This window comes from Paroedura picta, chromosome 4, assembly GCF_049243985.1.
Source record: "Paroedura picta isolate Pp20150507F chromosome 4, Ppicta_v3.0, whole genome shotgun sequence".
Classification (NCBI taxonomy): domain Eukaryota; kingdom Metazoa; phylum Chordata; class Lepidosauria; order Squamata; family Gekkonidae; genus Paroedura; species Paroedura picta.
In genome coordinates, this window is record NC_135372.1 from 78,969,596 (window position 1) to 78,997,067 (window position 27,472).

General features: G+C 42.7%; 1 protein-coding gene across 2 annotated transcripts in view; it reads right to left on the minus strand.

The window, feature by feature from the left end:
* Window positions 1-25,232, minus strand: part of C8A (complement C8 alpha chain) — a 47,923-nt gene extending 22,691 nt beyond the window's left edge. The window contains exons 1-7 of one of the 2 annotated variants that reach the window (XM_077333590.1): window positions 24,999-25,232; window positions 20,246-20,339; window positions 18,180-18,324; window positions 15,149-15,290; window positions 13,270-13,459; window positions 12,206-12,406; window positions 1,780-2,020 (exon numbers count right to left, since the gene is read on the minus strand). In XM_077333590.1, the coding sequence (XP_077189705.1) occupies window positions 1,780-2,020; window positions 12,206-12,406; window positions 13,270-13,459; window positions 15,149-15,290; window positions 18,180-18,324; window positions 20,246-20,339; window positions 24,999-25,117 (1,132 nt within the window). In that variant the 5' untranslated portion in view covers window positions 25,118-25,232. The remainder of the gene's footprint in view (window positions 1-1,779; window positions 2,021-12,205; window positions 12,407-13,269; window positions 13,460-15,148; window positions 15,291-18,179; window positions 18,325-20,245; window positions 20,340-24,998) is intronic. The other variant, XM_077333591.1, reaches the window with a different exon arrangement.
* Window positions 25,233-27,472: the final 2,240 nt, after the last annotated feature.

A 27,472-nucleotide genomic window follows, 5' to 3' on the forward strand; every position in this document is an offset into this window, starting at 1 on the left:
ATGTCTGAACAGCTTCCAATCCAATACATCTTTCTACTGGATTGTTATTGAGGTGTTGTGCATTTACTGTTTCTTTTCACATTTCTCTTAATCAGCATTCAGCTCTGAACTGCTCTATACTCAACAACTCTTATGCTAATGCAAAAGGAGTAATGCTCACTTTATGCCATGAGCCTGATTTAGGATTACAGCAAAAGACTGTTCTATACAAGGCAAACCTACTCAGTTTGGCTTCATTGGAATTTATAACTCATGCACCATTTTAAGTATGAACTTGGGCTGGCTATTGTGTTCTCAGTGATGCTAGGAAGATCAGTTCTTACAAATAATGACCAGAAACATCTGCCTCCTCTCCCTCCTTGATTTTGTAGTATTTAAAAAACAAAAACAAAATGAAGAGGTTGAAAGATTGTGAAATACTTTCTGTCATTTTGGTTGCGTGGGTTTTAGTTTTGCTTTTGAATACCTCATCAGCTAGCAGGAAAAGCCAGCTGTACCCACTCCACAGCTTATATCCGCAACAGCTCTGTGGAATAATGTGGGCTGCATGTCTAGTCGGGGGGGGGGGGGGCAAAATTGCAGAAGAAGTCATCCAAAGCTTAAAGCTACCTGGCCAAGCCAGAAGTCTGAGCCTTATCTTGCACTTTTACTATTTCAAGTGGAGAACCCTAGAGTGGAGTTACCAAACCAGAACTTTTGGAAGGGAATATGAATGACTAATGTCTATTGGTATCACAGACGGCACATGGGTTCTTGCATAAATAACACAATAGATAGCTTTGTACAAGTGAACAATCTGCTTAGTGTACCAGATAGTCATGCTATTATAGTACTAAATTTCCCATTCATGATGAGAAAGCTTTATGCTCCAACTCTCCAGTTGTGTCTGCAAATAACTGCAGATGATACCTTACATAAACATGATTTACAGAAAATACCCCACCATCTTGCATGCCTTTCTTTGCTGAAAAATGAAACAACCTCATTATGCAGGCTGAAAGCCTTCTAATGTAAAATGACAGGTATAGCTTTTTGCATATTCTGAATAAACAAGGACCTGCCTAGATTTGTTGGTGGGGTGCCATCTTGTGTGCTTTGAGTCAGCATGGGTATTATTGCTATACCTGTAAGGAAACTTGTATATTAACTTCAGGAGATGTATCTCACATTTGTGGAATAGATAAGGTAGTGTGTGGCTTAGTGATCCTCCTGTGAGTCAATGATATTTATATTTCTAAAATAATTTTATATATAACATGTTGAATAGGCAAAATAAGCTAATAGTACTGTGATTAACCGGGGGGGGGGGGGTACCTCATCCTATAATATCTCGCCTTCCATGATTCCTCAGAATGAGCAGACTACTTTCTCTTTTGTTCTTATAAATCATCAGCCTTCAATAATTCATCCTTTCTGAATAGGGCTGCCAACCTCCAGGTGGGACCTAAAGTTCTCTCAAAATTACAACTGAACTCAAGTCTAGAATTCAATCCCTCTGGAGAACATGGCAGCTTTGGAGGATGAACTGTAAGGCATCATATCCTTACTGAGCTCCTTTCCCTTTCCAAAATTGACTCTCGCCCAGCATCCAACTACACATTTCAGGAATTTTCCAACACAAATTTGGCAACCATACTTCTGTAGCGTTTTTTATCCTGGGTTTTAAGGGGATAGAGTTTCCTATTTTGTCTGTGCATGTCCTGCTTCTGTGGCTTATTTTATCCACACAGGGGTACATCATTTTTACAATTAGATATAGTGATAAATAAAAATGCTCACCTTCTCTCCTCATTTCATCTTGGTCAACAACAATTATGTATTCAAAGATGCCTCCCATTGTCCCAGATGTCATGAAGTGGGTGCCGTAAATGTTTATAAACTTGGCATACAGTCCATAGTTGTACTGATCTGGAAGATCCATCAGAAATTGAAGCATATTTTCATCCAGAAATATATCCTCTCTTCTCATCTTGAAACGAGCTGTCTGTACTTTGGTAAGTGTTCGAATAAATCCTACATTCTGTAGAAAAAAACACAGCAGAAAGTCTCTTTTTTAAACTTCTTAGGGGAGTTATACCTTCTGGTAAGAAAACTACAGGCCAGTGGTACAAAGTAGCTAGCTATTATGCCAGTTCAATAGAATTGACAAAGAACTGGCACAGTGGTTGATTCAGATAATGTGGTTACTCCCAACTCTAAGTTGGCTTTATGAACATATTTAATGATCTGATACCTAAGCATATAAAATGTTATAATTTTAAGCCAATATCTTGAATGTTTAGACACTGGTAATAAAATGGCAAGTATATATCCCTTTTCAAAAACCACATGACCATTATTACATTACAGTGATGATTTACAGTGTTTGTAGATTTTTAAAAACTGTTTCAATGAGATATGGTGGAAATGGAAGATATACAGTAAAAGTAAAATTGTTTAAAGAAAGGCATTGTGAGCATGCAAATAAGCATGGAAGATATTTGGTGTATTAACACAGGAAGGAGAAAGAAAAAAGAGTAATAACATGTATAGAAATGGATTTATCATGGATGAAAAGCATCTGTTTCATGCCAGACAGCAAAATTCTGCACTCAAATGACTCAAGTCCACCAGAAAGATAAAAAACACAACTATCATCATGTCCTTTTAGTTAATTTAATGGAAAATTATAAATTTATATATTGCCTACAACAGTGGCCCCCAACCCCCGGTCTGGAGACCGTGGACCGGTCCGTGGTGGAGGAGGAGGAGGAGGAGGAGGAGGAGGAGGAGGAGGAGGCGGCGTTGGAGGTGTTGGAGGAGGAGGGTTGGTTCTTATATGCTGCTTTTTTCTACCCGAAGGAGGCTCAAAGTGGCTTACATTCACCTTCCTTTTCCTCTCCCCACAACAGACACCCTGTAAGGTGGGTGAGGCTGAGAGAGCCCGGATATCACTGCTCGGTCAGAACAGCTTTATCAGTGCTGTGGCAAGCCCAAGGTCACGCAGCTGGCTGCATGTGGGGAAGTGCAGTATCAAACCCTGCAAGCCAGATTAGAATTCAGCACTCCTAACCACTACACCAAACTGGATAGGCTAATAGCAATGCATTATAAATATTTTAAATAAATATTAGTAATACCATTACAAAATTTATGAATGAATAAAAGGAAAGATAATTCCTGCTCTGTGGCAAGATGTTATATAATGTCAATATATAAAGAAGGCAGCAACACCTCCAGACCAATAATCTTACTGAATGTATACTATAAAATCCTTGCTATAATAATGGCAGAAAATTTGAGAAAATGCATACCACACAATAGATATTAATCAAACATGTTTTGCATCAAAGGAATATATAAAATATAATGTAAAATGTATAATAGTAAGTGAATAATAATAGAATATAATAACTTAATTTTGAATAAGAAAAAAAAGCATTTGATAATATAACTTGGCCTTTTTATTGAATATTCCTTGGAATATGGGCTGTGGTCCAGAATTCTGGAAATGGATGTAAGGTATATACTTGAATTAGCAAACAATTTTTTTTAATAAATGGAAAATTAACACAGTATTGATTGTAAAATGAAAACAAGATTGTCCTCCTATCATTGCTATCTATTTTAGTGATAGAGATTCTAGGTATAATGATGATACAAAGATTAAAAGATTAAAAGATGAGCTCAGACAACTGAGAGCACGTGGAGAGAGCTACTGGGGAGAGTTGCTGCTGACCAGGTGAGGCTATTGTTCTGCCTGGGTGAGGTGATTGCTGGGTAATTGTTGGGAGGCTTAAAAAGGGCTACTCCTCACCAGAGGCAGAGCTCAGACAACTGAGAGCACGTGGAGAGAGCTACTGGGGAGAGTTGCTGCTGACCAGGTGAGGCTATTGTTCTGCCTGGGTGAGGTGATTGCTGGGTAATTGTTGGGAGGCTTAAAAAGGGCTACTCCTCACCAGAGGCGCGAGCGAGAGACAAAGGGCGAGAGACAAAGGGCTCTTGGCCTGTGGTTCTTGGCTGAGCAATTAGAATCAGTAGATTATATCATCAGTAGATTATATTTCCCTAGTAATTCCACTGCCTAGACATTACAATGGACCTCCAGGACACTCATCCCATCATCTGCAGTGAGTGTGACATGATTGCCTTCCTCCCAGAAGACAAGACGGACTACAGCTGCCCCAAGTGTAAGCTGGTAAGACTTTTGGAGGAAAAGATTAGGGCACTAGAAAACAGAATTATTACTCTGACCCAAAGTAAGAAAGGGGAGGAGTTCGTAGTCCAGAGCTCTGCAACATGGAATAAAGAGAATAAAGAGAATACAACCAGTCCTGAAGAGGACAAGGAGGTTGACCACAATAGGGAGCCTCTGCAGGCAGTTCGGAAAAAGACTGAACGGCGAAGGGCGAGACAGTTCTCGGGGCCTTTGGAGCTCCAGAATAGATTTCAGGCCCTTGCAGAGGAGGTGCAAGGGTCAACAAAGGAAGAGGTCCCAAAACAAACTCTAAGACAAAGGGAAGAGGCCATGGGGACAGAAGGAAATGGAGTTGAGAAGAAAAAAAAAAGGAGAGTACTGGTAATTGGAGACTCCCTGCTAAGAGGAATGGATCGCCATGTGGCTGGGCCCGACCCCCTAACCCGAGAGGTGTGTTGCTTGCCAGGGGCGAAAATTAAAGATGTTTCAGAAAGGCTGCCCAAACTCCTCAAATCTACGGATCGCTACCCATTTGTGATGGTCCATGTGGGAACAAATGACATGTCCCTGAATACCATCGCTCCTATTAAAAAAGACTATCAAGATCTGGGGAGGAAGCTCAAGCAAATGGGGGCACAAGTGGTATTCTCTTCAATCTTGCCTGTCAAGGGAAGAGGAATGCGTCGGGAGAGGAAGATAATGGAGGTGAATCACTGGCTGCGTAGTTGGTGCCGGCAGGAGAGATTTGGTTTCTGGGACCATGGGATAGGCTTTCTTGAGGAAGGCCTACTAGCACCTGATGGACTGCACTTATCGAAACTGGGGAAGAATGTGTTTGGCAGGAACCTGGGGAGATTCATCAGGAGAGCTTTAAACTAAAGCCACTAGGGGAAGGAGACGATCAACATACGGAGTGTATGGAAGGAAAACTATCGGAGGCAGCCCAACCGGCAAGGCCAGCTCATAGGGAACCAAAAGTAAAAGGATTCAGATGTCTTTATACTAACGCCCGAAGCATGGGCAATAAAAAGGAAGAGCTGGAACTTCTCATGCTGATGGAAAGGTATGATCTAGTAGGCATCACAGAAACTTGGTGGAATGATTCTCATGACTGGAATGTAATGGTGGATGGATATGAACTGTTCAGAAAAAACAGAATAGATCGAAGAGGTGGAGGAGTGGCACTGTATGTGAAGAAAGGGCTTACCTGTCAGGAAATTCTAGTGAAGGAGAGCATATCTACAGTGGAAAGCATCTGGGTGAAAATAAGCAAGGGGAAAACAAACAGTGTGGTGGTTGGTGTCTGCTACCGACCGCCTGACCAACGAGAGGATGTGGATGCTGCACTTTGTGAGCAGCTTGAGAAAATATCCAAACGGCAGGACCTTGTCATCATGGGTGACTTCAATTTCCCAGATGTGTGCTGGGAAACAAACTCTGCGAAGCGTCCTCAGTCATGCAAGTTTCTGACCTGCCTGGCTGACAATTTCATTTATCAAATGGTAGATGAACCCACAAGAGGTTCAGCCATACTGGACTTAATACTGACCAACAGGCAAGAGTTGGTGGATGAGGTGAAGGAGGTGGGGACCCTAGGGGGAAGTGACCATGTCCTCATAGAATTCCTTTTGAGATGGGGAGCCAAGGAAGCTTGTAGCCAGACGCGGATGTTGGATTTTCGTAGGGCAAACTTTAATAAACTCAGAGACATGATGAGTGTCATACCATGGACGAGAATGCTGGAAGGGAAGGGAGCATGTGAAGGGTGGGCGCTACTCAAACAAGAGCTATTGCATGCTCAATCAATGACTATTCCAGAAATACGAAAACACTGCAGGAGCTCTAAGAAGCCTATTTGGATGAACAGAGAACTTCAAGAGGAACTAAGAAAGAAAAGGAAAATGTTCAGGAAATGGAGGGAAGGACAGAGCTCTAAAGAAGAGTACCTACAGGTTACTAGGCACTGTAGATCAATCATCAGAAAGGCCAAATCTGAGAGTGAGCTAAGATTGGCCAGGGAAGCCCACTGTAACAAGAAAAGATTTTTCAGTTACGTGAGGAGCAAACGTAAAGTAAAGGAGGCAATAGGCCCGCTGTTGGGTGCGGATGGACAAACTCTAACGAAAGATGCAGAGAAAGCAGAAAGGCTTAGTGCCTATTTTACATCTATTTTTTCCCACAGGTCAAAGTGTTTAGGCACATCTAGAGATGGCTGTAGCCAAAGGATAGTGTCTGGGTGGCAGGTTAACATGGATAGAGAGGTTGTCGAGAGGCATTTAGCTGCACTGGATGAGTTCAAATCCCCTGGTCCAGATGAAATGCACCCGAGAGTACTCAAAGAACTTTCCAGAGAACTTGCACAGCCCTTGTCCATCATCTTCGGAACCTCTTTAAGGACTGGAGATGTCCCGGAGGACTGGAAAAGAGCAAACGTTATTCCGATCTTCAAAAAAGGGAGGAAGGATGACCCGGGAAACTACAGACCAGTGAGTCTGACCTCCGTTGTGGGGAAGATAATGGAACAGATATTAAAGGGAGTGATCTGCAAACATCTGGTGGATAATTTGGTGATCCAAGGAAGTCAGCATGGATTTGTCTCCAACAGGTCCTGCCAGACCAACCTAGTTTCCTTTTTTGACCAAGTAACAGGTTTGCTGGATCGAGGAAATTCGGTTGATGTCATTTACTTGGATTTTAGTAAAGCTTTTGACAAGGTTCCCCATGATGTTCTGATGGATAAGTTGAAGGACTGCAATCTGGATTTTCAGATAGGTGGATAGGGAATTGGTTAGAGAACCGCACTCAAAGAGTTGTTGTCAATGGTGTTTCATCAGACTGGAGAGAGGTGAGTAGCGGGGTACCTCAGGGCTCGGTGCTCGGCCCGGTACTTTTTAACATATTTATTAATGATCTAGATGAGGGGGTGGAGGGACTACTCATCAAGTTTGCAGATGACACCAAATTGGGAGGACTGGCAAATACTCCGGAAGATAGAGACAGAGTTCAACGAGATCTGAACACAATGGAAAAATGGGCAAATGAGAACAAGATGCAATTTAATAAAGATAAGTGTAAAGTTCTGCATCTGGGTCAGAAAAATGAAAAGCATGCCTACTGGATGGGGGATACGCTTCTAGGTAGCACTGTGTGTGAACGAGACCTTGGGGTACTTGTGGATTGTAAACTAAACATGAGCAGGCAGTGTGATGCAGCGGTAAAAAAGGCAAATGCCATTTTGGGTTGTATCAACAGAGGCATCACATCAAAATCACAAGATGTCATAGTCCCATTGTATACGGCACTGGTCAGACCACACCTGGAGTACTGTGTGCAGTTCTGGAGGCCTCACTTCAAGAAGGACATCGATAAAATTGAAAGGGTACAGAGGAGAGCGACGAAGATGATCTGGGGCCAAGGGACCAAGCCCTATGAAGATAGGTTGAGGGACTTGGGAATGTTCAGCCTGGAGAAAAGGAGGTTGAGAGGGGACATGATAGCCCTCTTTAAGTATTTGAAAGGTTGTCACTTGGAGGAGGGCAGGATGCTGTTTCTGCTGGCTGCAGAGGAAAGGACACGCAGTAATGGGTTTAAACTTCAAGTACAACGATATAGGCTAGATATCAGGAAAAAGTTTTTCACAGTCAGAGTAGTTCAGCAGTGGAATAGGCTGCCTAAGGAGGTGGTGAGCGCCCCCTCACTGGAAGTCTTCAAGCAAAGGTTGGATGCACACTTTTCTTGGATGCTTTAGGATGCTTAGGGCTAATCCTGCGTTGAGCAGGGGGTTGGACTAGATGGCCTGTATGGCCCCTTCCAACTCTATGATTCTATGATTCTATGATTAAAGGTGGAAGATACACAATTGAAAATGCAAAGCTATGCAAATGACGTTTTAACAGTTTCAGACACCCCCCTCCCAAATTGTTATGGTACAGAATAGATCACATTGAAGAATTTGTAACTTAGGTTATAAAACCAATAGGAAAAAGACAAAAACTATTTAAAAATTAATGTAACAGGTAGAAAATATTATAAAGAGTACAGAATGCACATTAGCTACCAACTCTATTAGATATTTGGGAAAAAATGTGACTAGACAAAATTCTAATCTTTTTAATAGCAATTATCAGAAAACTTGGAAATTGCTCCAAGCAGATTTATCCATATAGAAATAATTTAAACTCTCCTGGCTGGGAAGAATTTCAGTAATTAAAATGAATGCATTGCCAAAATTAAATTTCTTGTTTCAAATTGCAAAGACAGATACAAATTTAAATATTGGCAAAATATCAGAGATGAAGGAATTAATATTCAATGGTTATCTTATCCATGGTTCCTCTTAATATTTGTGAAACTGGCTGAGGAGTGGAGCATGTCTGGGGTGTCCAAGTTGGAATACAGTCAATCAGGGGACAGCCAGCAAAGCTGGCCGCACTGTTTGGCCCGACCCCTACAACTCCCGCCTTTTGAGCGTCTCTGCTCACTGCTCCACGAGCCTTGACACAGATGTGCCTGACCACCAAGGCAAGTGCGTCGGTGGCGCTCACCCACTCCACATGGTACCCTGCAGCACCCACAGCACCAATGAGCCACCAACTCAGGAGGCCATGCTGAACCTTAGTCTAACAATGCACTTGAGAACTACAGAAATACTTGGTTGCCACCAAACAATCACAGTAACCATTTTCCAAGTATGGAACACGGAGACTGAGAGTGAAGATTACACTCAATAGTCCTAGGTCAGGTCTTACGCAAGCAGCAGAATAAGGCAGTACAATCTGGAAGTGGGAGAATGGGCTGTACCCATTCAGTAAGTAGAAGGATGTCAGCTTTTAACGCTATACTATATGACTACTCTGCCAATTAAGTGTGTGTATGTGTGTGTGTGTGTGGGGGGGAACCCCTAGGACATCAGTGGTTTCTATACCAGTTCTATCCCAGTATGTTCCCTGCAGTGAAAATTTTATATTGGCAGGGAGATTCTTCCCAGGGAAATGTTTTAAATGTTGTCATCCCCAGAGAAAATAATGGGTGTAATTGAAATCAATGGCAAATTGCAAGTTCCCACCTTCTCCATGGCCTGGGGAGGTGGGGTGGCTCCAAAACTTCTGGGTGTCAGAGCCTCTTGTCTGATGAATCCCAAGTTAAAAGACTTTTGGACTAGGGGGTCCACTTCTAGGCGACTGTAAGCTGCTTTGAGCCTCCTTTGGGTAGAGAAAAGTGGCATATAAGGACCAACTCTTCTTCTTCTAGGGGTATGATGGGGAATAGATTCTCTATTCTAGCCTTAGCTCCATAAAGAACCTAGCCATTGGTCAGCCTCCTTCCCCCTCCCCTTTGACCTGGGAGCCAGGGCAAAAGCAGGGAAAGCTACAAGCAAGTTGCCAAGTCTATGAGCAATACTGGGGGATGAGTAAGGTGCCCATTCGTCCTGTATCTTGCGGGACAATCATGCTTTCTGGAGAAATGTCCCTCATCCTGAGGCTTTTTTAAAAGTCCCATCTGGCTGTGGGCAGCCTCACAAGCCACTCGAACCAGCCTGGCTTTGGGCAGCGGCGGTGGCAGCAGCGAGCCGGACCCGGGGGTGCTTTCCCCGCCAGGCAGGTAGGAGAGCAGGTGGCTGAGTAGGATGGCCGCCGTGGAGCATCAGCAACAGTGCCCCAGGTAAGTCCCGCGATGGATCCCAGACAAGCCCTCCTCCTCAGAGACAGGCCCTGCTGCCGCCACCGAGCAGGATCCGCTGCCCCCCTGCTGCCGCTGAGCAGGAGCTGCTGCTGCCGCCACTCCCCCTTGCCCCTGGTGCCCCGCTTTAGCCCCCACACAATCTGGTCACCTTAGGAATGAGGGATACGGTTGCCCCAGATACAGTTGCCCCAGATCCAGTTTGGGGGATTCCTAGAGATTTTGGGATGGCGTTTGGGGGGTATAAGAGACCTTGGTGGGGTACAATGCCATACAGTCCACCCTCCAAAGCAGCCATTTTCTCAAAGCGAACTGATCTGTAGTCTGCAGATGACCTGTACCTCCAGGGGATCCCCAAATCCTATCTGGAGGCTGGCATCTTTAACACGGAAGTCCAAAGTTGCCACACAGGGGCTGGCAATGTTCACCTCTTGCTTGAAAACCCTATGCAGAAGCTGCCTGTTAACATTCCTCAGCACTGTCAGCTCTTTGGAGAAGAGCCCTGAGTGGCTCTTTAGCTATTTGCCATCCTGGCTCCCCCTTTTCTCCTCTCAAGCTAGAACAAATTGAGAGTTTAGCAGCACCTTTAAGAGCAACAAACTTTTATTCAAGGTATGAGCTTTTCTGTGCAGGCACACTTCAAGCTAGTCTGAGCTTACAGGGCTGACTCCCCCCTCCCCTCCCTATTTTGGGGAAATGGTGCCTGATGGCTGGACAAATTGGGAGAAGGGAAGCAGGAAAGTAAAGTGGGACAGCACTTGCTCTGCTGGGTGCCTGGGCATGTCTCTCTCTGGGGAAGCAGTTTGGATTGGAATCTTGAAGGCAGCAGACAAAAGTAGTGTGGGTTTTGCTGCTCAAAGTTCCCTTTCTGGGGAGAAGGAGAGAAGAAATGCCATCCTCAGGGATTTGTGGAGCCTGCTGAAAACAGCTCAGTGAGCCCTGCTAGCAACAACAGAAAACTCAGAGTTGGCTGAGCTCTCTGCATTCTCTTTAATTCTTAAATGGCCCTCCCCCCTCCCCTGTGCCCAGGGAGCCAGGCCAAGGGCGGGAAACGAAGAAGTGGGAAACTGACAAGCAGTTCCTCATGAATCTCTGCTTATCCCTTTAAGAATTTAAATGGCTGCCTCCAAAGAGTTCCTGAGGGCTGGGTTTCAGACATTTAAATTTATAACACATGCTGTTTTGGACCATTTTGTGCCCAAAAGGAGCCATTTTGGGGTCAATTTTGGCCTGAAGCAGTCCAAAACGCTTGTTATTTTATTGTCCAAGTTCACATGAAGGAGAGCAGGAACTTAATAAACAAGTTGAATTACACATTTGGTCACTGCTCTTTAGGATCATAGATGTAACATAGACTAGTCATGTTGTTACAAAACCCTCTGTCACTAAACCTTGAAATCCAGACACCTCACTTCATCACAAATAAACATAACACAATCCAAGTTATGATTAAAGCACAATCTGTACATACAGAAGGTAAGCAGATTTTGTTACACATATGCGACTACAACCCCGCATGAGTCCCTGCCAGCACATGTCCATGGACATCTGGAGAGCCACATTTTGGCCACCTCTGTTCTATGGGAAGGAAGCTGCAAGAGGATTTGGTTCTCACTGGACTGGGATGGGGGGGATATGTGTTGGCCTCCACTGAGTCCAGTTTCTCACTCCAGGATATTTTTTCCTCCAAAAGAGTAATGAAAGTAGGAAGAAATGGAATATTTTGTAAAGGAACAAAAAGGGAAAAATACTTTCCCTTCTTTCTCTTCTGTCTACCACCTGCAGATTATTCACAGATCCCTCCCTGCAATCATGTTCCATGTCATTCTTCCATTTAAAATAAACCATCTCTATTTACACCTCTGGATTGCCAAGCTTTCTTTGAAAAAAGAAACACTAGTAAAAGCTTCTTGTATCATGGCATTCTACTTTGTACTCATTTGAGCAGGATATATTTGGCAGTTGAATATGTTCCCCAAAGACAACTGTTGCTGATGAGCAGGGCTTTATATCCTCCCTCCCTGTTCACTCCTCGGAGCACTTACTCATTTATATACTTAATGTCACCATGAAACAGAATGGGGTGAGATGGCATGTGTTGTTCTACTTTGTAATTCAATTTCATTCCTGTTATAATGCTGCTGTGTGCTTCAGTGCAATAAGGAAAGCAAACAGACTTGCTAATGATATCACACATGTGCAATTACATAAACAAATTAAGGTACAATTATTATTGTTTCAAGGGGGAACAAAGTGGGCAGGGAAATAAAACCAACATCATTTACACAGCAGTTGGGCAAGTCAGCAGCACATGAATAAGAAGGCAGAAGTCTTTTTTTGTTTTGTTACCTTTGCTGCATACTGAGTAATATTTTGCAGATTCCCTACTCCCAATGCTAAACGGAAGCCTAGGTCCAAGGAGCCAGGTACACTAGGTGGGCCTATGCCAAGTGTAACACTGGTGATGTCAGAGGAATCAGTTTTCAGGGCATCCAGTAAATCTGTGGCATCAGCATAGAACTCGGAAGAAAAGCCAGAATCAGCATGTGCCTGAAATGCAAGGAACACCCATTAGTTCTATTGTAGCTATCAGCTTGCTTCTCCTTTATTGTCTGCTATCTTTGTAGTCCACTTTCTTCAATGCTATGGCATATCTTGCCCTGGCCAGTTTATTGTTTGCATTGTTGTCATATTGTGTAATCCTAATCCTATCACATTTTCTTGGAAATTGTTTGATATCTGTTTGAATCTTTTGAAATATTTTGCAATTCATCTTGAGTCTCAGTGAGAAAGACAAGCTGTACATAAAGTAACTAAAATATTTTATGGAGAAGCTTAATTCAGCCTGATAATACTTTTCCTCTAAAAACTAAACCTGAAGTACTGCAAGAACATTTTGAAAATAGGCAAGAGTTTGCCGGCAAGACCTGTACAGTTATAGATTCATTTATACAGACATATTCCCCCTTTTTTGATGTACTTGCAAGTGGTATTAAACTTTACAGCCATATTATAGGCCACTAAGCAGTTTGGAATTTTCAAAATTCAATTAAAGATCATGTAATTAAGTTAGCTGATTAGATATAGCATTATTTTCATAAAGGTTAAGTGGACTTTTCCAAAGGCCTTTCATTCCCTCAGTGCATTTAAGAGTCTACTGTGTCTGCATAAAAGGCCCCTGGGCCTCCTCTAAACTGCATTAGGGCACACCGAGGTATGGACATGGGGCCCTTTGGTTTCTTTTCCAATGGGGGAAAGGTATTTTGAAATGGCATTGTAAGGTAACCCAGCATGGCTAGCAGTACTGCAGCACAGTCCTCTCATTGGAGCATTCCAATTACACAGAAGCCAGGGTGCTAGAATCCAGCAATAGGGATCAGCATAATTCTTAACCGTAGCCAGCAAATACTCACTAGAAACTGATAGAAGTGAACATTGTACGGCTTTCGGAAATATTTCTCATCTTCTCCATGGTACAAACGTTCACATGTAACATCGTACTTGATCTTTCGCCATTCCCCATTATAGACCCATTCGCACTGGCCCCCATAGTAGGCAGGATCATAGACCAGCTGCACTTGTTCTTTTGTAAGTATATTGAACCTTTAATAATGACCAGCAAAAGAAATAATGTAAGTACCAATTTATTACAAAAAACTCTTTCCACTTCTTGGCTTCACTTGAATGTTGTTTCACTGGAAGATACCTGAAGTGAAAGGGAAGCTGACACTTTAAGGGCATGTCATATCCTCAAGCATGTGGCAGGTCATACCCCCGATTTTATTTTCTGAACTGAGTCAGTAGTTCTCTTAGAACTAGTCGTGTTGAGTGGGGAACTGGCTGACATGGTGTTTTGGAGCACCATGGCACCAATGAAAGGCTGCTGTATTAGGAGGGGGAGGAAGGAGGGGGAGAGAGGGAAAGAACAGGGATGAACAAATACAGCCTTTAATTTCTTTTTGTGTATGTATGCTGTCTTTGTACACCATTTCTTTCTGTGCATTTTCATTACTAATGTTTCCAGCTCATTTGTTGCGTACATCTTTTTGAGCCACAGACACTTATTTTATGCACAACTGAAATATGTATCTGTAACTATAGTGCCTTTATATATTTTTGAAATGGCAATAGGGGTAGTCTGCTGTCCGGGACAGTGTTTGGGACAGTGTCTGGGACACATCCAGTGTCCGGACTCTGTTTCTTGCATGGGGGACCAATCTGTGTGCAGCCAGCACAGCTGGTCATGCCTGGATTGGGCCAGCCCCCACAGCATCTGCCCCCAAACCCGGCTGCGAGGCACACACCACCTTGGAGCCACATACTCCCTGCCAGCCCTACCCAGGCTGCTGCTTCACCTGGCCAGTGGTGGCAGTGGCTGCAAGGTGCCCCCACTGGCCCCAAGGAGGAGGGGGCCCCCAGGAGGTGGCAGTGGCCATGAGGAGCCGGCAGCTGTGGCCCTGGGGTGGTGGTGGTGGCCGCAAGGAGAAGGAGGTGGCAGCCATGAGAAGGCAGTGACCATGGATATGATGAGGGGGCAGGTACAACCACCAGGATGACCCAGCCGCGACCATCAGCAGTGTCTGTACAGCCACCAGGATGACCCAGCCGCCCTGAGGCATCAGCAGTGTCTGTGAGGAGATAGCAGATGCGGCCACAAGAATAAACTGGTGGCAGCCACTGGGTGAAGGAGGCAGCCTGAAGTGGGGGCGGAGGTGGAGGCAGAGGCGGAGGCGGAGGCTGAGGGGAGCTGGCGGCTTCTAGGGGGTGGCACTAGCCCCAGGGAGAAACCAACTTCCACCACCACCCTGTTAGCTGCCATGGCCCTGTGCTGCTACCGCTGGCTGCACCCCACCACTGCCTATGCAGCAGTTGCGAGGCCGCTGGCAGCCTGCCCAAGGAGCACACACCCAAGGGCCACCAGCCCCAGGGCCTTCTCCATTTTCTATTGGTCTGTCTTACAGCCAGCTAGTCTTCCAACATAGCATCCTTGTCTGGCCAAGGGTTTCTTCTCCTTTATTTTGAAAATCCTTCCCCACATATCTCTTTGCACTATTCACTCCTTATCTGGGCAACTTCTCATCTGTGTCTTCTCCCCAAGTAGTGTGTGTGTGTGACAAGTCACATGGAATAAGTAAGATTTGGGATAAAATTGCTTGCTCTTGCCACAATTTAGATTAAATGCATTCAGTGCCCCAATGCCACTGGTGTTATCTGCTATTAGTGTTTGTTTCTTGACAATTGTATTGAAATGAAGCCCAAAGATACACAGTGAGGTGCAGCATTACAACTTACCCCCGAGCTGCTTCACTGATCCCTGGAACTGAATGCAGCTCATCATCACAGAATTTTTCAACATGCTGACAACCAGCCTCATCAGACTTATCTCTGCAGTCTGGTTCTCCATTGCATACAAGGTGCTGTTTAAGGCAACGGCCTGCAGAGAGATACAGAATTTTTTTGTTATATAATTCTGGAGTCAATATTTGGTCTAACCGGGAAAGGCTGGACTTAATGGTCACTCACACAGATTCATAATTTGGGGCAGATTTTGTTTGTCCTTGCTCAGCCCAAGCTTGCTCTTTTTCATTTCCATTAAAGAGAATTAAACTCAGGACAGAACTGACTTTATATTTGTAGCTTAGGTTCTTGTTTGCTCTGTAGATGAGCAACCCAATGTCTATTCTGAAAAGGTTATCTCCTTGAACAGATGCCATGAAAAGCATTTAACTAGAGGGATTGCAAATCTTAACAACTTCGAAGGCAATATTGCAATAGTTTTGCAACTATATTTCAGTTCCTAGCAAATCTGGTAACCCATAGCCAAGGGGATGGTTGAGCTGATGGCCAAGTATTTCAGTCTGTGTCAAAGCCATATGTTGCCCAGAAGGTAGGCCTCAGCAAACAGCTTTACAGAGCAATGCAGGAGTCTACTGGCTTCTTGCATTGATAGCTATGGGGATGGAAGCTGAAGTGTCATTAGCTGGCCATATAGCCAATAGATTGACTGCAATACAGCACCTAGGATCTGCTGCCAGAATCCCTGGTTTCAGACCCCTGATGCCTTATATCATACAGAGAGGTTAAAAAGTATACTGCTTAAATGATAATTTACAGAATTAGTATGCATTCTGAAACATACATTCTTGAGTAGAGCTATAAAGAATCATGGAATGGGTTTATATGTAAAGTCCCATACTCTGCCATCAAGGGTTTTCAGGTTTTGCCATTGAACTACGCAGGCTGGGCTTTTAAAAGAATCCACCACTCATTTCCAAATTGCTCACAAATGAGCCACCTAACTTAATGTGACTTATCCATCTTATATATTAAAAACTTTATTATTGATCCCCTTCTACTGCCTCTATTTATACTTGAAAGTAAAACACACATTATATCCTGATAGCCTTGTATTTATTAGGTACTGAGATGAATAGATAAAAATAACAAATAATACAAACATGTCTATTCTAGAATTAATTGCTGAACATACATGGATAATAGTGTTGTTCAACTGGTCACTTGTAATATGGCTCTTTCTAATGTTATTCAATTACTGTAATTATAAGAGGTGGCTATCTCTATACAAGTTCACTTCTCTAATTACACTCTATTAGCCATTTTCTTTTAATCTAGACTGTAAAGCAAGGGAACATGGTGTCTTTCCTTTGTTCAGAAGCCTCCTTTCAAATCAAGCTGTTACTTAACTATACAGGATACTGAAAACAAACACTAATGATTTCTTCCTAGTCAAGATAGTTTCATTGAAGACATTAGGACTAGAACATCAAGGCTGTAATCATAAGAATGCCCATTGAATAAAATAGGCATACTTACAAGTAGACATACTTAGGATTGCTCCCCCAGAGCACTGTTTGTGATCAACTGCACTACTTCCCTTCTTCAGGTTTATCTCTTTCTTATGCCTCCATCTTCCAGTTCTACTGCCAGATCACATGCTTCTTCACTTCAGACAGGGTGTTTTTTTTTTTTTTTTGCTACTGTCCTCTGTTGTTTGTATTTTTCAGCATTTTCTCTCTTTTTGCTGCAACCAACAACTCACTGACAGGCAGTATCTGGTCTTTTGTCTGGCCATACCGCTTCAGCCAACAAACAGTCTGCCTCTTTCAGGCAGCCATCTCAATGAGGGCCAATCAGGTAAGGAGTGAGTTGTCTGTATGCAATTTGAATTGATTGGCCCCCATTCGCCCTCTCCCTATTGGCTGCACACCCCCAGGTAGGGCCTATCAGGTAGGGAGTGTGTTGGCTACATGCATTTTGAACTGACTGGCTTTCATTGGCAGAGTGCTCTCTTCCTATTGGTGGCATACCACCAGGGATGGCCAATCAGGTAGGGAGTGCATTGTCTGCATACAATTTGAACTGATTGATCCTCATTGACAGAGTGCATTTTGAACTGACTGGCTTTCATCGGCAGAGTGCTTTCTTCCTATTGCTGGCACACCCCCAGGGAGAGCCAATCAGGTAGGGAGTGAGGTTTGCACGCAACTTCAACTTTATAATGTTTAGTGATAGTGACGATTCTTTATCCAATATGAATGTGGTAGGTTCATTTCCTTAAGTCACCAATCCATTCTGCATATTGGTGATCCTCAAATTTTCAAAAGCCAAAATAAGTGCATATTTTTATCCCAGATTGATTCTTATTTTCATGATCAGCTAAAGAGCATCATGAAGCATACTCTGCTGCAAATGTACATAAGAACATAAAAAGATTTTTGCTGGTTTAGACAATTGGTCCATCTAGCACAACATTCTGTTTCACACAGTATCCAATCAGTTGACCTGTAAAGCTGGAAAACAGTGCATAGAGGTTGAGGCCTTCCATTAATTTGCATCCTTAGCACAAGTATTCAGAGATTTACTGCCTCTGAATGTGGAATTTTCCCTTTAGTTACTATGGCTAGCAGCCACTGGTGGACCTATCCCTATATTTAATCTCCAAATACCATCTCTTCTCATGGCCATCACTACATCTACTGCTAGTGAATTTCACAATTCAATTACTCATTGAATAAAGATGTATTGCTTTTTGTCTGGATCTCTCTTAAACACATATTTGTTGGCAATAAGAAGTGAGCATTCACCCTTGCTATAATTTTAGGACAGCACATTATTGTGCCCATTTCTACATGCTTAATACCTTGTTCTTATAGCAATAGATTTTCGATTCTGCTCTGTAGGGCCTTAGAGGATATTGTCATTAATTCCATACTGTCAGGTCCCCTCTGAGTATTAACAAGATGAGAGTAGAACAATGGCTCTTCATGTTCCAAAAAGGGCTAAGTGATGAAATTTCACTTACCAGACGCCTTGCACTGAAAATTTGTTCCACAATCTTGGCTCTGGACGCATGTTCCTGTTGGGTGGCATGGTTCTTCCTCCCAGAGACTGCCAGTACAACTTCTCCCCCCATATTGGGCAGGATGTAATAAAGCTCTATATCTGTACTATATATTTTTGAAAAATAAAAAGATTATCACTATACCTGGAGAAATGTGCAGGCACACGAAAGCTTATAACTTGAATAAAACCTTTTGGTCTTAATGGTGCCTAAGGTCCACCATGACAGCTTATTTCACAGGAGCAGGACCTTCTGCAGGTGTCACCTTACAGATGGGCAAGATAGGTAACTGTCCATACACATGCAGACTCTGTTGTGGACCCATCATATGGAATGACCTGGCTGATGAGGTCAGAAAGATTTTCACTGTTCTGGCACTCTACAAATTATACTAAACTGAATTATTTAGAGAGCATTCGTACATAGGAAATATGGCTATACTATAACAGAAGGGTTCAGAAGAAATGCTTTAAAGGAGGGAAAGGAACCACTGACTATACCACCATGCACTACCTCCCTGCCCCCTTGATGCAAGATTTTCCTTCCATTTTTCTTTCCTTACTGTGACTGAGCTGCCCTACTTATCAGTTTTCGTCTTCCCTGAACAGTCCTGGCTGTCCCACCCTGTCACATTATAATACTTTGTTTTCTCAGCCCAGAAACCTGAGGGAAGGAATGGGAGCCCTTCTTTTCCTTAAACAATTCAAATGTCACTGAAGGCATTTTGAAATTCAAACATAACAAAAGATTTTGTTTAACATCCAGTTCCAAAGTTTCTCTGTTCAGCTGATGCTAACCAATCAGATCTCTTGGAATAGCCAGACATTCAAGGCTCTCCGGTTCTTTGAAGAATTAAACCTTCACAGTCCTCTGCCTCTTTGTACAGCATTTCTATGCTTTTAAAAGTGCAGTCTGCCACAACTGTATTACTTTCTGAGGCTGTATGTATTATCCTAATATGTAATTTCTTTATTAAGGAGGGAAGGTGGCATGGTATAGCCCAATCTCTTCAGATCTTGGAAGCTAAACTTGGTTGGTACTTGGGAGGGAGACCACCAAAGATGATTCAGTGGAGGAGGGCAATGGCAAACTACCTCTGCTTCTCCTATGCCTTGAAAAACCCTTGCTGGGGTCACCATAAGCTGACTGCAACTTGACAGCACTCTATATACATTATTTCTTTATTGTTTAATATATGTTGCATCAATTATTATGCTTTGTTTCAACTTTGTCTTGGATTTCTGCTTTGCTTCAAATTTCTGCAATTCTAGTCCTATTACATTGCTCATTGGATCTCTCTTCTATTGACTGTGTTGATGTAATCTACCTTGAATCTCAGTGACAAAAGGAGACTCTTTTCGTGCCATCATCACAGCTGACTTCTGGTGACGCCTGGGATTTGCAAGGCAAAAGACATTCAGAAGTGGTCAACCTAGGGATCATGACCATGATATTCATAGAATCATAGAATGATGGAAGAGACCTCCTGGGTCATCTATTCACTGGTGTCTCTGTTCCAAATACTGACCAGGGTCAATGTTCCTTAGCTTCCAAGATCTAATGAGATTGTATTAGTCTGGGCTATCCAGGTCAGTGCAAAGCAGACTATAAGTGACAAAAATAAAGTAAAATGTGATTTTTTTTCCAAACCCTTAGCATTCTCATGCCTTCAGAAAAGCCAAATCTGTTGGCTGACTGACAGTCAATTCAATCCAGGGGAAACTACATGAATGAAATCTGAATTAATGTATGCTTTCTCCTTTTACTTCAGGTGTAGAGGCAGTTCTGGATCAACAATGCGCCATTTATTTAAAGCTGCCTCTTTATGCTCTGATCCAGTAGAATCCTTTTCATGTCTTTAGCTTGCATCATGACTTGCACTTTGGCCCATTGGGCTTAGAAGAATTTAACTGTATTTTGGATTGTGGAAACAATGGATTGTAAAAACAATGTTTTACCTCATCTCTCTGCAGAACTTACTACAGGAATTTTTAGGATACCTTTGACATACTAGAATGCAGCCTTACCCTTTTTCCTTGACAGGCAAGACATTCAGTCCATTCTGACCACTGACCCAGCTCACAGTCAACTTGTAAGGGAGCTCCAGCTTGTCTTCTTGATCTTTTAAAAACAGTAAGAGAGTCTGAGTTTCCATAATCCACGTCAAAGTCTGTTTCAGCACAATACTCATCCCTTCCAGTAGAAAGTAAATGTCTCTTGGTTTCAAAAACTCTGGTTGCCTCAACCTGGCCCTGAACCTGGGCAGAAGCAAGGCATATTTTGTTTTAAAAAATAAAGGACCTTGTCCTCAGAAAGATACATTTGTTCAGAGACTTATGTACATAATCTTTGTGTGTTTGTTTGTTTATGCATGCCACTTTTCCCAGTAGACTCAGGGTGACTTACAAAATACTAGCGAATATTTCTTATACTAGCAAATATATCTTAGTATCCCTACCTGCTCAAATAAAAAGTGTCATTATTTTCTGGATTTATATCTTTCTAAATTTGCAACTTGCTGGGAGCATGGAATTTTGTATCATGTCAGTGCCATAGTTCTCAAATATTCTGAAGTGACATTTACCTCATAACACACTTTCAGAATAATTCCATATTGCTCTCCCCCACCATGACATAAAATGCAGGAATCTCACAGCACTCCCTCTTTCCTTCATTCCCATCTATCCCAGAGGAAGACATTACTCTCTCACAGGTGTGTCATGAGAGCAAGGGGAAGAAAAGAGAATGCTCTGGGAAGATCAATGGCAAATTTGGGATTGACTCTACATTCTTTGCAAAATGGTAATGAAATATAGCCTTCTGCTCAGAAACAGTATCATCATATTTAATTCTGAATTGACCCCCTAGAATCTGGATTCAAAAATCCACATTGTAGGGACAAATCTACAGAAAAATAGGGAATATATATATAAATAAACCAGGAATTTAGAAGGGCATAATTTTAGCATTGTGGATTCCACTTATCTGTTAGATGGTCTCTTTTGATGTGGATATGCCCTCTAGTTGAGTGAATAGAGCAGGATCTTCCTCTGTAAGAATCACTTCTTACACAATATGCTACTGATTACCAGTGAATGTATAAAGTAAGTCACTAGTAATCCCCATTTTGTTTCATTTTGGAGAGGCAAGATTTACTTTGTATACAGACCTCTGTATCTCTGGCATGTGTTGTATAGCAAGGCTACATCAGATGAAGCAATAAAGCACTGTGTATTTAGATGACTGTAATCCCTGTGGTGGTGTGTATTGTGTCCTGCTATCAGAGAAGACTATTTAGAGCGGCTGATTCCATTTACCTGGAAAACAACTAAATGGCTTCCCAGAGATTGGAAGGTCATAGAGCAAACACTTATTGCTGAGACATTGTGCAAGGTACAGTTAACTGACTTTGATGTTAAAATGGAAACAAGGAGTCTTGAGTAACAGTAATAGTCTACTGTCAGTTTACCTTTATAAAAGAGTTGAAACTGCTGCATATATATTTGCAGAGGCAGGTATTGTATAGTGACTGTTTAGGAAGCTCAACTAAACCTCCTGGCCACAACTAAAGAGGGACTTAAGCACGCTTAAGCTCATATAAAGTCATGTGACTTTTGCAAATATGATTGTTAAAAGGAAACACAATCAGCACTGTCTTTGGCATATGAACTGCTACATGCGTGCTCAAATATTTGGCAAATCGTAACATCATTCCTTCTTGAATATTTCTGATAGGATGCCAAAAGGTTCAGTCTTAGCATTAGCAACACATAAACAGAACCTGCAAGCAAAGGCTGCTAGCATTGTGTGCATAGCTATGCACGTGACCATGGGGATGGTTATGGGGAAAGAGCCCCAGTAAGCCTCATTTAGAGCAAGGCAACCATATTCCACAGACTCCCTACCATTTCTCTTTTCTCCAAGGCCCTTATGAACTACAGCATTAAGACAGAAAGCCATGATGATATTCAGGGTCATGAGAATCAAAGGACTGCCACCTTAGATGAAACAATATGCCCCCTTTGGGGAACTACTTCTAAAGCCCTTCAAAATCAAGACAAATTATTGCAAGCTAATTTAATGAAACGGACAAACAGTTTTAAAAATGTATCACCTGGCTTTTTAATTTCTGGGGATTTATGTTTATAAAGCCAACAGTTCAGTAAGTAAACAGAATACCAGGCCAGGATTGAAAGACCTAGCCTTTAGTGGTATTAGGCAAGCCATCTTTTTTACCTTCATTCTTTCAGGCCCTTTTGGTAAAACAGGAACAATAGCAAAGACATTTAAAAAGCTCATATTGGATAAATGACAGGAGAAGCTGCAGTTAGTCATCCTGAACCTAAAGGTCATTTCCAAGGTAATGAGCTCCTGGATATACTTCTTAAGTGACCTCTTGAAGCCCTCCATGTTGAAACATTGCATGGAATTGACAACATTTCCCAGGTATTGCTGTTAAGTTCTGTTCAGCTCTAGAAAAACTGGATAGGAAAATGTTTTTGCGTGGAAGTACACAATGATTACTGTCAGATTAATGCCAGAGTCTGTGAATTTTTCAATAGCTTTATTTATTGAAAACATACAAATAGAACAGCTTTCTATCAGTGGGTTCCTTTTCAGTGAGTTTCTACTCCCCATAAAGTATACTCAAGGACCATTTCCATAACCAGAATACAGCCTAGTCCAGCGCTTGCCTGGTCATGGGGCTAATTCCCACTTCTGGATGACGTAGGTGCTGGTCTGATGATTTATAGCATGCCAGGTGTTGGGTGCTAGGAGGTGTCAGAAGAGGAAGGGAGAGCAGAAGAGGTGGGAGGAAATTGGCTTCAAGCATAGGTTCAGCGATGAGCTCTGTCAGGTCCTGCAGAACTCAAAAAGTTCTTTCTTTGTAAAGGAACAGAACCAAAAATAACCAAACATAAAACCAAATAATGTTGGACACAATGAAAGTCGTTCTCTGGAAAAGAGCTGGTGTAGTATAGCAGTTAAAGTGTTGGAGTGGTATCTGGGAAATCCAGGTTTGTATTACCATGCTGCCAAATAGTAGCATGCTGGATGACCCTGGACCAGTCTTACACCCTTACTGTACCATACTTCACATAAAACAGAGGAGGGGAGAATATTGTAAGCCACTTTTGGTTCCCACTGGGGGAAAGTGGAGTATAAATGAAGTAGATAAATAATCAAATTGAGGAATAAAAGCTTTAAAACAACACAGGTCTGAGGGTGTGTTCATTTAGGCTGTGCACTGCACTGTGAACAGTGTGTTTTCCTTGAGATTGTCTGGGGATTTTCTGGAATTGCAACCAGTCTCCAAATGACAGAGATCAGGTGTTGAGGAGGAAATGGCTACATCAGAGTGTGGACTCAATGGCAATATAGCATGAGGAGGTCTCACTCCTCCCCAAGTCCTTCCTTCCTATGGCTCTACTCCCAAAATCTCTAGGTGTTTCTCTACCCTGAGTTGGCAACCCTAATTTTCCACTGTCAACCATAGCTTTGTTTGCATCCTACATATCTTCAATAATATCTAGTTTCATTATTCATGGTGTGAAAAGATAAGCTTGGGATGTCAGAAATCCCCTTTACAAGTGCTTTTCCAGACAAAAAACACCAGAAAAATTCCAGAGAGCAACTTTGATTGTGTCCTTGGTTGTCAATTCTTATGCTTGATCGAGAAGCAGAATAAGCCAACACAGACTCCTATAACACACTACAAATCAAGACATAGTATGGCTTGACTTTTCATAGACTGTAGTCCATTTTGTCAGATGACAAGCAGTCTATTTTTCTTAAAAGACTGTAGGATGGGGAAAGACTGCTGATAATTAGAAGAGGAATGGATACTTCAGAAGCTTCAGAAGAAAGGAAGCTAAATGAAAGACTCAAATGCTCAAGAGATGAGCCTATGGATACACTTCAGTGTGTGTTAGATCAAACCATACTGTCTCTATGGAAAAACATCAGAACCCTGCAGTCACACAGAGGCCCCAAAATATCTCTTTTTGTTCTCAGTGAAAGCAAAATAGTATGCTTCTACCCTTCAGTTTTCCATGAAGTATTCAACTGGTTCACCTTCACCTAGATTTTAAAATCGCCTCTTCATTATCCTGCTTTGTTTGATAACTTCATCAAACATCAAAAATCTCATATTTGTTTGGTTTCAGCAAGGATGACTAGAATAAGCCTTCATAATTAACTGTATCTATTCTCCCCCTCTACCTCCTCCCTCCTCTCTCCCTTCAAATTCCAATTATTATAGATCTCACTTTTTGATCTTTGTTCATTATATTTCCTTTGGACCAAGTTTGTAATTAGCAGCTTAAGAAAAGCCCAATAGTGTTTCTTACAAAATATATATTGTTTATTATTGTTAAAGCCAAAAGGAGATGCACAAAAATAGAAACAGCATTTTTCATTGTTGCTGAATGGTTTCATTATCACAGAAAGAATATGAAATATTGGCTCACTTTCTTTTACCCAGGATAGAGAACAGCTAACAAATTAGAATTAGATGGGAACCAAGGAATGAAATTGTTTGAGGAAAAGTTGTGAAACAGAAGGAGATGTCTTTAAAATGCATAATTATAAAACTGTAAATTGGTTCATGTTACAGCCCTATCACCATATTGTGATGGGGAAGTTGTATAAATCGTTTTCTGCTGGCTGCATAAAGGCAATAATACCCATATGCCTCCTTCTGAGTCTGAATTGACGTTACTGACCAGATAGACAGAAATTTCTACATGGAAGGCAGTATCTTAAATTACATAGACTTACCTCTGGGAAGGCAATTCTTTTAGCTTCGTGTGTGCTGCAACAACTGTATCCTGACATGATAGTAAATAGACTATCAAAAGAATCATAGGAGGGAAAATATCATTCGGCCTGAAGGACATTCTCTTTGTAATGAAAATAAATGTTTTTAATTGTTTGCTTGGAAGTCCTCTGGTCTCCCTTTAGGGAATGAGCTGTCACTAAAAAGAGAAAGGGGGAAGTCTATGGTGTCCTGACTGCTCCAGGAGTACTGTCAATCATTGACCTAAAGGGCCAGGCTGTGCTCTGAAGGACACAACCCTTTTGGAAGCTGATTGCCCAGTATTGGACAAAAAGAAAATGTGTTAAAGTGCTTGGTAAAGAAACTGTTATTTTCTATTTATATCACACATACATAGTTACCATGTATATTTGATATCAATTGTTTTAAATTGTACATGTTTAATGTTGGGTTTTTATACAACTTTTCTAATATCCTTTAGGGACTCACTGGTGCCTAAAAGTGGTGCATAAATGTAGTTGGCAGTGCTTATTACTATATGTGAGATACCAAGGAGGCCCTGAGAAAACTGTTTGGAGAAAAGCTAAACACCATTGCTTGCTTCTATACCATGATGCAAGGGACTGTGTTGTTATTATTTTCACCTCTCCTTCTGCTAATGTGTCAGATTAACACATAGGGCTTTGCTATTATTATTATTATTATTATTATTATTATTATTATTATTATTATTATTATTATTATTATTATTATTATTATTATTATTATTGGATTTCTAGCCCGCCACTCCCCTAAGGCTCACGGTGGGTGACAACACGTAAACACCCCATAAAACCCCTAATACATAAAAACACCTAAAAACAATCCCCAACTCCCCCAACCTATCCCACCTGATGGCAGCAGAACTATCTGGGAAACCAGGGGTCACTGCTGATATAGGGGCGGGGCGATCTAAAAAGGGGAGGCGCCGGCCTCAACCATAAGCCTGGTGGAAGAGCTCCATTTTGCAGGCCCTGCAGAAGGATGGCAAATCCTGCAGGGACCGCAGCTCCTCCGGGAGCTCATTCCTCCAGGCGGGGGCCAGGACCGAAAAGGGTAGATACAGATAAGAATGGTTTATAGGGGTGGATATCATTTATAACACATTTGCACCAAACAATAATACAAACAAGTTTTTTTTTTTGGCCAAAAAATAGTATATGTAACCTTGGAAAGTAACAAACCCCCAAAGAACACACTGTACTGAAACAAAAAATGCTGATAAAGTACCACACTGAAAACAATTTGTGGATCTTCTTAATTGATCCCATCAAAATAATAGTCTATGAAATGTATATACACCTTATTTACACACACATATATTTACCAGTTGTTTTCACAACTATTTTTCTTCAGCAGATGAATGCAAAGTCAAAGGACCTGTCCCTATTATTAGAATAAGAAAAGCACTGACGGCAAATAAAGGTTAAAGTCTTTGCAGCTGTCTATTTGATTTTTAACCTCCCTCTTTCGAACCACTCCAGATGAGTTACATCAGATATAAAACCCAGTAAAAACCCCTACCCCATAAAACACAATACTCCAGCTACACGATGGCTAAAAAGTGTCCTTCTACCCACAGTCAATCCCTGAGGGAGGTCACAAAGAAGAAGAAGAGTTGGTTCTTCTATGCCACTTTTCTCTACCTGAAGGAGGCTCAAAGCGGCTTACAGTCGCCTTCCCTTTCCTCTCCCCACAACACACACCCTGTGAGGTGGGTGAGGCTGAGAGAGCCCTGATATCACTGCTCGGTCAGAACAGCTTTATCAGTGCCGTGGCGAGCCCAAGGTCACCCAGCTGGCTGCATGTGGGGGAGTACAGAATCGAACCTGGCAAGCCAGATTAGGTCCATACTCCTAACCACTACACCACACTAGCTGCTGCTGTGTACTCATAGGGGAGGAATCCCCTGGAGCAGTGGTCCCCAACCTTTCTGAGGCTGGGGACCGGCAGGGCATTGGGCCGCACCCACGCGGGCCGCGCCTGCTCATCGGGCCGCGCCCGCAGGCCACGCCCGCGCATCGGGCCGCACCCCACGGGCCGCGCCCGCACGGGCCACGCCCGCGCCCGGCCCGGCCCTGATTCCCTCTCCCCGCCCTCCCGCAGTAAGAAGCTTCCCGGGCCACAAGCTTGCGGCCTGGGAAGTTTTTACTGCGGTGGGGCGGGGAGAGGGAGCCGCGGCCCGGCGCCATGGCCTTCGCGGCCCAGCACCGGTCCGCGGCCCGCAGGTTGGGGACCACTGCCCTGGAGTATGCGGGCTGCCTTGGCGTAGCACAGGTGCGCGCACACAACGGTGGGGCTGGAAAGCCCGACACACTGCCTGGAGGCAGCAACAATGAGGAGGTGAGTGGGGGGGAGTGGGGGGAATGGGCCTCCCACCGCACAATGGCAGGGAGTGGCATGCCAGTCTCCCACCAAGGTAGGGGTAAGGGGATTC